This window comes from Danio aesculapii, chromosome 15 (genome assembly GCF_903798145.1).
Source record: "Danio aesculapii chromosome 15, fDanAes4.1, whole genome shotgun sequence".
Lineage (NCBI taxonomy): Eukaryota > Metazoa > Chordata > Actinopteri > Cypriniformes > Danionidae > Danio > Danio aesculapii.
This window is the reverse complement of record NC_079449.1, coordinates 41091185-41101983: the sequence shown is the minus strand read 5'-3', so window position 1 is coordinate 41101983 and position 10799 is coordinate 41091185. Positions and strand designations below refer to the sequence as shown.

The 10799-nt window shown below is 37.3% G+C and overlaps 1 protein-coding gene across 1 annotated transcript; it reads right to left on the bottom strand.

Moving 5' to 3' along the window:
* Window positions 1-2014: 2014 nt before the first annotated feature.
* Window positions 2015-10297, bottom strand: si:ch73-311h14.2 (uncharacterized protein LOC556846 homolog). Its single transcript, XM_056473568.1, has 4 exons — window positions 10002-10297; window positions 9726-9838; window positions 9334-9428; window positions 2015-4109 (listed from the first exon to the last, which is right to left on the bottom strand). Exons 1-4 carry the CDS (start codon window positions 10200-10202, stop codon window positions 3994-3996), a joined length of 525 nt encoding a protein of 174 aa, XP_056329543.1. The 5' UTR covers window positions 10203-10297; the 3' UTR covers window positions 2015-3993.
* Window positions 10298-10799: the final 502 nt, after the last annotated feature.

The window sequence follows — 10799 nt, the reverse complement described above, 5'->3', positions numbered from 1 at the left end:
TAATTAAAATACAATCAATTAAATAGACTTTGCCATTCATTTAGTTTCTCAAGTGTAAAATGAGACAAAAAGCAGTTTACTCGCACAAGCCCGTCAGAATCTCAATAGAAGACCCACTTTATATCGGATATCACTCAGCCAGTGAAGATCGCCGATTTTTTAAAGAAAACAGACCTTAAACGTGCAGATTTTGTAATGGCATACAGTTTACCGGAAGCGCTCAACCCAGGTTACTGACAAATTAAAAGTCCTTTAGCACACTTCCACAAAGACCTTCGCTAAGCCCTGCCCTCCTTGGTTACTGTTGCTATGCCTGTCAAGCTTTTGCCCGTCACTACTATTACAGTATGTATGCACCGGTGTCAGATTATTTCCCATGGAAATAATTATTTATTTTTGGCTAACTGGTGATATATCCGAGAGAACCAGACAAAGGGGACTGCAGTATGCATTCAAGGGGTATATCCATGATATAATATGCAACCAATTAAAAAATAATTCAATCAAAATTTAAGCTAAAGCTTATAGGTAGGGCCAGACGGAATCTGTGGACATTTTTTGCTATTTCTGCTGAGAATTTTGGTAAAAATCTGCGGATTTCTGTGGAATTATTTTGGGAGTATCATAACTAAAAACTTAATATGTGAAATAAAAAATGTTTTTTTTTTTTTTTACTTTTGTTTAATGTTTAGAATGCAAATTCAATTAGATTCACTTTATTTGGTAAACAAAACAAGTCTCGCATATAATATCTCTACTGACAGAAAATATTCTGCAGAAATTCCGCAGATTTTTAGCCCATCATTAATTCTGTTTATTGACTTGAGTACATGTGTGTAAATCTATATTTATTCAGTTTTTTAATTAATTACAGTAATATTATTGACTAATATGAAAATGTTCATCTGATTTATGTACAATGCAGTTTGTACAGTAATATTTTCTGTCTTTCAGTAGATATTTTATATGAGAGACTTGCTTTGTTTACCAAATAAAGTGAATCTAATTGGATTTGCATTTTAAACATTAAATACAATTTTAAAAGATATTTATTATTTCATATATTAAGTTTTTAGTTATGATACTCCCAAAATAATTCCACAGAAATCTGCAGATTTTTACCAAAATTCTCTATAGAAATAGCAAAAAACATCCGCAGATTCCATCTGGCCGTACTTATAGGTCACAGTGCTGACCATTCAAATCGGGGAACCACAAATTGAGGAGCAGCTTTGTTCTTGCAATGTAGAGTAAGTAAAAAATTCAACTAATTTAATGAGTATAAATCAAACAGTTTACCCATAAATCTTGTGGAATAAATACAAGACATTAGCCTGACTACTTAGCATTAAAATCTTCCTGCTCAAATTTTCACACATTATAATCTTTGCCTTAGACCTGGCAAGAGCCAGAGATGCTGTCCCTAGCCATACATCTACAACAGAAAAAAGTCATCCTGCACGAGTCTACCACAGCAGTGGCACAAGCCAAGGGGTAGCAAGATAAGAGCAGTGCCAATATCCTCAAACCGTATGTGGCGGCCAATCCACTGTCGGTATACAGGAAACAGGTACCTTTAAATAATTTTTGTTATAATTCAATTTGAAAGACGCTTTTGTCCAAAGAAACAAATAAAAACAGTTGGATTGTTACAATCAGCATTGAACATGTTTAAAATGTTGGTAAGACCACATTAAGAATAAAAATAATAAACAATAACGTCAATTAAATTTAGAGCCTAATAAAACATACAATACTATAATATACATATCATAACATTACAGAGGCAGGTTTGCAAGTACAGAAACATCTTATCATATAAAACCCAAAGCTTTGTATTGATAGCGTATTATTTTTCAGGCCTTTCTCAATTACAAAAGAGAAAATTGCTTTACTAAAAAGGCAGACAGAAGCACCCATCAGCTTCTTGGTAAACAGACCCCTTGTTGACATAAATGTAGGAGGCCACTAGGAAGTGGTTTGAGCCATCAGGTAAAAGAAAGATGAGGCAGTATTAAAGTACATGTTCTTTATTGTGCGCGTTATATAAAATTCACTCAACAGTATGTACAGGGCAGTGCAGGACAGCACCACGTTAGCATGATGTTCCTTGACCCCTCAGCTCTTCAGCACACAGACAACCTTAATCTTTGATTATATGTGGCTGTTAGACAGCATGCTGGTTACATACCATATTTGATTTATGTCCATTCATTCATTTTTTTTCAGCTTAGTCCCTTTATTAATCAGGGGTCACCACAGTGGAATGAACCACCAACTTATTCAGCATATGTTTTACGCAGCGGATGCCCTTCCAGCTGCAACCCATCACTGGGAAACATCCATACACACTCATTCACACACATACACCAAAGACAATTTTAGCTTACCCAATTCACCTATACCACATGTTTTTGGATATGTGGGGAAAACCGGAGCATCCGGGGGAAACCCACACCAACACAGGGAGAACATGCAAACTCCACATAGAAATCCCAACTGACCCAGAACCAGCGACCTTCTTGCAGATTGTGCTACCCACTGCGCCACAATGCTACTGATTTATGTTCACAAGCCGGGAAATCAGGGTTTGGCCAGACACAATTTTAAACTTCTTTATCTTTGCAATAGCTCTTTCAACATGAACCCTGTGCTCGGCTATTCTTTGGTTCATCTCAACATCTGCATGTGACATCTGAGTGGCAAACCAATCTCCTCAACTTCCTTCTCTATTAGAAAGCCTTTATCAACCCTCAAGCCATCGCCTACATCGAGATAGCCACACTTAATGTACTCCTTCAAAATGTAAAGGATGTTGCACTCATTGAAAATCTCTTTGTCAGAAATTGCTCCAGTGAAAAGGGCAGACACATAAATGACTCCACCTCGTGGATCACAGGCCACTAGGGACTTAAGGGTGTTAGTATACTTGTAGGTGGAGCAAGTCTGACTCTGCAACACTAACAAGCTTGGTCTCTGAATCTCAAGTTCAGTGCAGACTAAGATGGCAAATGTATTTGGAAATTCTTCCTCAAATTTAGCAGGCATGTTCTCAGAAATAACATCCCTGTGTGGCCAAATACTGTCATATACAGTTAAAGTCAGAATTATTAGCCTCCCTGAATTATTAGCCCCCCCTGTTTACTTTTTTTCCTATTTTCTGCCTAATGGAGAGATGATTTTTTCAACACATTTCTAAACATAATAGTTTTAATAACTCATTACTAATAACGGATTTTGTTGATATTTGCCATGATGACACTAAATAATATTTGACTAGATATTTTTCAAGACACTTCTATACAGCTTAAAGTGACATTTAAAGGTTTAACTAGGTTAATTAGGTTAACTAGGCAGGTTAGGGTGATTAGGCAAGTTATTGTATAACAATGGTTTGTTCTGTAGTCTATCGGAAAAAAAATAGCTTAAAGTGGCTAATAATTTTTGACCTTAAAATGGTGTTTAAAAAATGAAGAACTGCTTTTATTCTTTTTTTTATTCTAAAAAAAAAAATTCACCAGAAGAAAAAATATTATCGGAAATACTGTGAAAATTTCCTTGCTCTGTTAAACATAATTTGGGAAATATTTAAAAAAGAAAAAAAATTCAAAGGGGGGCTAATAATTCTGACTTCAACTATATATATATAGTCCACCCAGGAGTTGATCAGTGTGCTGACACTCGGTACATGGATATTAAATCTGAAGGCCAGGTCTTTGTGGTAAAAATTTTGCCTTAACTTCATTAAGGTCAGTAAAAATGTCATAATTATGTCATAAAAATTTCGATGTCATAATTGATACATTTGTATGAGAGAGGAATGTTTGTTTGTTGTGCACTTGAACCAGCTGGAATGTTAAAAAATTGACACAAGCTGTTAAACTGTTCATATGAAACCCCTGTGCAGAAGTACACATGAGTTTGCTTCAAAATCTCAGGGTTTAAAGCATCTCAGGAGCGTGGATTCGGAAGTTCCTTTTGAAGATGATGGAGTTAGACATCTTCTGTCTTGATTTCAAGCTTCAGATTTAAGATGTCCGGTTTCTGATTGGCTAATTCTTCATGCAGGGTTTTCAGTTCCTCTCCATGGTCACCCATATCATGTTCTTCTGTAATGACAAAAAAGAAAAGAAACATGGAATGTTACAAATTTGTTATTTTTTCTGTTTTACAGCTTCCTCTTCTTGATTCTGCAGGACCATCATCTGCAAATCAGCCGTCAAATGACTTCCCAGATTTTTCTCTGCCATTACAGCCATCAAATTTTTGTACAGTGCTGCATGAAAGAGCATGTGTAGTTACCAGAGATGTATAGTAACAAAGTAGAACTACTTCACTACTGTACTGGAGAAATGCTGTAAAACTCCATCTCTGCCTCTCTCTCACTTTTGACGTTTGACCAACTGGAGTTTGTGAGGTAACATTTCCTCTCCTCTTGGCTGTTAAAGCGATACTTGTGGATCCAGACACGAGCATGCCTGAGGAGCAAGTTTTCTCCACTGTGTCTATTATGAATTACCTGTGATAACCGCGTATTATGCACAAACAGACTTGTAATCGCAGCTGTTCTTCTCGCCATCGGTGAACAGCGCGTTCATTTCTAAAGCCGATCGCAGCCCTTTCTGTTGAGCAGGTGAAGGCTATAACCAATCACAGGGGTGTAAGACCTCGCCTGTCAGCGCTCAAAAATGCAAGCAGGATAATATTTACAATAGTTTATTTGCTATAAATGCTCATGCAGTGCATGTATTGGAGTTTTGTTTGATACATTCAGAAAGAGTGTTTTCATTGAGCAGGTCAAATACAGGGTACAGTTTATCTATCTTACTGCTGTATTAAAGAACAAAATTGTATTACAAATAATTCATAAATATAAATATATTTATAGATTTTAATAAAAAAAAAATTGTGTTGTGAAGAAAAAAATCGAATTATGTTTGGAAAGCATCGTCAATGCATCGAATTGAACCGAATCGATGGCATGATAATCGTAACTAACAGAACCGTGAGACAAGTGTAGATTCACACCTCTACTCATTACAATTATAGACCTTTTTCTTGGCTACTGCATGGAGGACGTCATAGTGACCAGCGTCTTCCGGTAGAATGTTTAGAACTGTCGTTTACAGCTTTTACAACCGGTATTTTGCGATCCCAAAATGGGTATCAATAGCATTTTGAGTGGATTACGGAGTGTTTTTGTGACACACAACTTTGAAAGGTGTGTGTTAAAGCTGTTATAATCTGTCAGATCGTGATTCAAGCGCGGGAGAAAAACTGTATCGTAAGCCATGTTTCTTTTCATTCTGCTTAATCACATGCCCCAAAAAAGATATTTAAAATAAACAAAACAATATGATGTCTTTTGACTGCTTTCAAAAATAACTACATTACACAATACTTGTACTTTTACCAGTACTTGAGTAGTAAATTTTTAAATAAACTACTTGCAATACTTAAGTACAAAAAACATTGAATACTTTAGTACTTCCACTTAAGTATGGTGCTTAAAGAGCACTTCAACTTCTACTCAGGTCACATTTTGATAGAGTACTTGTACTTTTACTCAAGTCTGGGTCTTTAGTACTTAACACATCTCTGGTATTTACAGAAAATTGACAGTCACACCTTCCGAGTCTTTAGCTTTAAAAAGAGAAACCAGACAACAAGATACAAATTACATCCAGCATCTTGCCCGGGCACCCCACCTAACGTCCAGTGTGTTCAAAACAGTGTGCGCTAGGAAAGCAGACTTTAACACCTTAGCTGTGAAAATCAAGAGCAAATCATAATGAGGAGAGGGGTAGAGCTAGAATCTGTGGCACTGCAGCAATATTCGAAAGTAACAGGGAATCTGGTATACCCCTGCGGCTTTGTAGTAAACCCACATGCTCCACACCTTGGCATTTCCCCAGACAGGAAAGTCATACATGGTACAAGCTTTGGCCTTTTGGAAATTAAATGTCCAGCAAAAAACAGCTAAAGGAGTCCCACGCATATTACCACTAAATACCAGAGCAGCTGGGACAGCTGGGACTCACAGGCATGCCTTGTTGTGACTTCTTTGTAATGTGTGCAGAAGCTGCGGTCAAACTAGAGCTCGAAATACTGTCGTACAATGCTGCGAAAAGGGGTGCTATTAAACAATATGATTACACGTTAATAAAAGTGAGCGTTGCTCCATATTTTAAATTTCTAATGTTAAATTATCTTGTATTGGTTTAACACAGGGGTCAACTGGTTCCTGGAGGGCCGGTGTCCTGCAGATTTTAGCTCCAACCTTAATAAAACACACCTGAACAAGCTAATCAAGGTCTTACTAGGTATTCTTGAAACAATCAAGCAGGTGTGTTGAGGCAAGTTGGAGCTAAACCCTGCAGGGACACTGGCCCTCCAGGACCGTGATTGGTGACCCCTGGTGTAACAATTACGTGATGCAACTTTGAAAATAAGAATTCACAAAGCTTGAACTTTCGAATGTGAAATGCGAAACTTGTCGCACGTGCTTGCATTGCTGGTCTGCTGCATTCGCATGCCTATGAATGGAAGTCTATGGAGCGAAAAGTGCAGTGTGATCGCCGCTTTACAATAATAATTTTACCTACTACTACTAATTAAACAAAATGTTACACAATCTACAATTAGTTTGACAAATATCTATATACTGGAATGTAGGGATGTCAAAATTAATCGTTTCTTCACTGCACCGCGATGCAGATGCGGACAATTCGGTATCGTTTCAGTAATAATCATAACCGGTTTTTATGTACTGACATCATTGATCTCATATGCGCTATGTCGCTGTAGCTTACTATGGCGAGGGAGGCGAGCTCTGCACAATTTCACTGCATGTATGTTTGCTGGACAGTATTTCACTGACACTTACAGTAGAAGCCCCTATTTCACTGCAACTTAGAGAATGAAAGTAAACTCCATTTCTCTCTCTCTCTCTCTTCCTCTCTCTCACTGTGGCCCATTTGACCTGCTGGCATGACGTTTCCTCTCCTATCAGCTGTTACAGTGATACTTCTGGATACAGACACGAGCGTGTGTCTTCAGAGTTTCCTCCACCGTGTCTATCATGGATCAGCTGTGATCGCCGCTGCCGTTTATCATTGTCACTCATCTGTGAAGAGCGCCAGCGCGTAAGAGCCAATCGCAGCCCTTTATGTTGAGCGTGTGACCAAGAACTTGCTAAACAAGGCTCAGAAAGCGAGCGGGATATTTATATTTGTTTATTTGCTATAAATGCTTGTGTTGTTTAAAAGTACAGTTTATATATCTGACTGTTTGTATTAAAGGACAAAATTGTATTAGAAATGGTATATAAATATATTTATACACTTTATACAAGAATTGCTGTGCTGTGAAAAAAATATATAAAACTGTGTATGGAAAGCATCATCAATGCACCGTGATATCTAATTGAACAGAATCAATAGCATGATAATTGTAAACGAACCGAACAGTGAGAGCAGTGTAGGTTCACACCTCTACTGGAATGGAGGTAAGTTGTTTTTACTTTTTTCTAGGCCAAAAACATGGTCTCACATAATTAGTGCAGTTTAAGTAGAGCTGGGCGGTATATCGGGTTCTGGGGATATATCGATATGATTCCCCAACGCGATGCGGTATTATCCAATATCGTTCATATCAATATGGTTTGAGGCCACACGTGAGCATTGTGCATGAAACAGACCACTCCAAGGTAGCAGCACGCGAGCTCCACTTGCACAAATGTGCGCATGCGCAAATTAATGATTCACTCAATGAGTCATACAAAAGATTTGTTCCAAATGAACAAATCGTTCAAGAACGACCCATCACTACACGCGACATGGAGGAACATGCAGTGCTGGTGTTGTATCAAAATCCCTGGACAAATCTGACTTCCCCTCGCATGTACACACGTCACACAGTGCCTGCAGCTGTCACAGCGGCTTATTAGAAACCTTTTATCAATCGTTTCTTCCGCAATTGACAGCAAGAATGAATGTAGAAACCTTGTCAAATTGACAAGCAGCACCTGAATGTGTTCAAAAGAATTAAAAATGCCAAAATGGGATGAATTTATAGCGCATTTCGGAAGTGAAACCACCTCATATTCACTGATTATAAGTTAAGTATTTATTACACAACGGTCTCTTCTTTACATTTACGTTATAACACATTTAGCTCTGCGTTCTGGTCTGTTATAATGACTGTTCACATGCTTATTTATTTGCTTAACCAGCATTTCATCCCAGTACTCTGAAACAATTTCATTACTTCTCATATATAGTCTATTCGTTTTTATCTGCTTATTTAATATTTAGTAAAACAAGTGTAGTCAAAACAAAAGAAAAAGTGTAGGATTTTATACATGGAGTGAAAGACTTACCATTATATACCTTCGATATGTGCACTGTTTAATAATTGTGCACAATACATACATGTAAATGTGTAACTAAAAACATATACAGCTGATTTAATTGTTGTTTATACATCACACAACTGTAGTTTACAGGATTACTTAACTCTATAATTGTGACAAAATACTGTGCGTTTCATATTTACATTCAATGTGGTTCTTTTCTATCCTACAATACTTTTTGTTGTGTTACTATTTAAGTGTGTTCTTTTTTTGCTCTGACAATGTAGCTGTTTTCTATGGTTCTGTTTACTTTGTTATTTGCACAACAGCACAGTAGTACTGTGTATAATGTTAAGCAGGAAAAAAACCCTGTACAGTATTTATTTATCAAAGATATTGCTTATAATTTAAAATGTTGTGCAACAGTTTTAAGCAGGAGAAAAACCTGTATTGTATTTTATTTACCGAAGATTTTGTGCAGCTGTTTATTTGTAAACAAGGGGGGGGGGACCCCTGTGTTTGAATTTTATTTTGCTCAAAAAACTTTAATAAAGTTTTAATAAATGCTTTAACTCTCAAGTAACCCATTTATGGGAAAATACCAGATGTATATCGTATACTGTCATTCCTCCTAAAAATACCGGGATATGATGATATTTTGCCCATATCACCCAGCCAAAAGTGTAAGCAACATCTATTTTACATAGATATAAAAAAATTATTGAAACTAAAGAGATTGTTGCATGTTTTATGATATGCTGTAATTAATTTAAACGTTCATTGTTTTTCTTATGATGTACCACGTATACGTAGACGTTACATGAAACATTAAGTCAAGAAAATTTACTTGAAAGTCCTGGAATTTTTGTAATAAAAATGTGTATGAATCCTGGAAAGACAAATTAGATTTGTTTTTCTTTGATTACTTCCCAGTTACAATCAGCCAATTAACACAGATACAAATAACAGTTTACACTTACCATAGCTGGAGCCACTCTGTTGTGATGTACTGTGAAATGTGTTCACTGTGGAGTTTGAGGTGCTGGCTTCCTGCTGACTTTGAGGTTCTGGCTCCCTGTTACACATGATTCATTGAACAATCAGATTAACAATTGTTGTCTTCATAAAATCCTTAAAGTTTAACACACACTAATAATAAATTAGGTTTTGATAGCCCTATTTAATAAAATGTTATTACACTGTTGTTTGGTAGAGTTTTGTTCTTGTATTAGTTTCTTTCCAGAAACAAATAAAATGCACTTTGTTTAAAGTAAAAGAGCGCATGCAGTGTTCTTTAAAAATTATTGTTAAAAATTATTGGTTATGACACTACATAAGTGACGACTGATAATGAACTAATTAAGGTACCAACTCTTTTTTTGGAGTCCTACTGCAAGGCTCCTGAGGTTCCCTCCTTAGATCTAACCCCGGGAGAGCTGCGATCGGATTGGGGTACTCAGGGGTAGGTTGTCCGTTAACAAAATGCTGAAATATATTTTAAAATAACGTTAACGTTATGTCAGTCAGCCTCCGTGCCTTTAATCGTTCTATTTTACGTTCAAATATATGCATTATAAACAAAGAACCGTCATTATTTCTAAGCAATGCTGTGTTGATAGCAAGTTAGCTAATATAAGCGTGTTCTTACCTTGGAGCAAATGTAGGTGTTTTTGTTGATCCTGTCGACGTTTAGTTGTGAATGCGGCCTCCCACACTGCCTGATCCAAGCCCGGCATTTCTCCCCTTGAGTTTTGGGTTTCGGGAAGGGAAAAAATTTCACCACGCCGTCCAGTCTTTTAGGATACCTGGTGTCAGATTTGCACAATAAATATGCACAACGCTTTGGCATGTTTTGCGGTCGCTCGAAAGCAGTTGCTGCTAAACCACGACTGGTCTGTAGCGATTTTCGGGCGTGGCTTAGCGAAGAGCCGCTAAGCCCCGCCCACCTTAGTTACTGTTGCTACGCCTGTCAAGCTTTCGTGCCTGGCATGTTTTGTTTAGATATATACAATAGATATCGCATAGGGACTCTGAGCATGCGTCAATAGCGCCGCCACATTTGTACAGTGCTCCCAGGACAAATGTCATTCAACCGCACTAGTCAAGACGGTGTTACTACGTGAAGATGCTGGACTTTAGCGCTGTCTATGGGTGTAGTAACGAACTAACAAAGAAAACAAAGCACAAAGGCAGAACATCTCATTGGTAAGATTTTTTTTTTTAAAGAGAAAAAGACCGCTGGGAAACAGAACCTGCTTTGTATATTTGTAGGAAACACAGTTTAGATGTTTTTAGGGTAAGAGCTGTGTGAGTTATTGCCGTCTATGGCTGTATCAGAAATATCGAAACAAAACCAACTTAACTCCGCTCCTTTTGTGCCCCTCACAGAGCTTGATCCACGCTGACATTTCTCCCCTTGAGTTTTTGGTTTGGAAAAGAGAAAAAA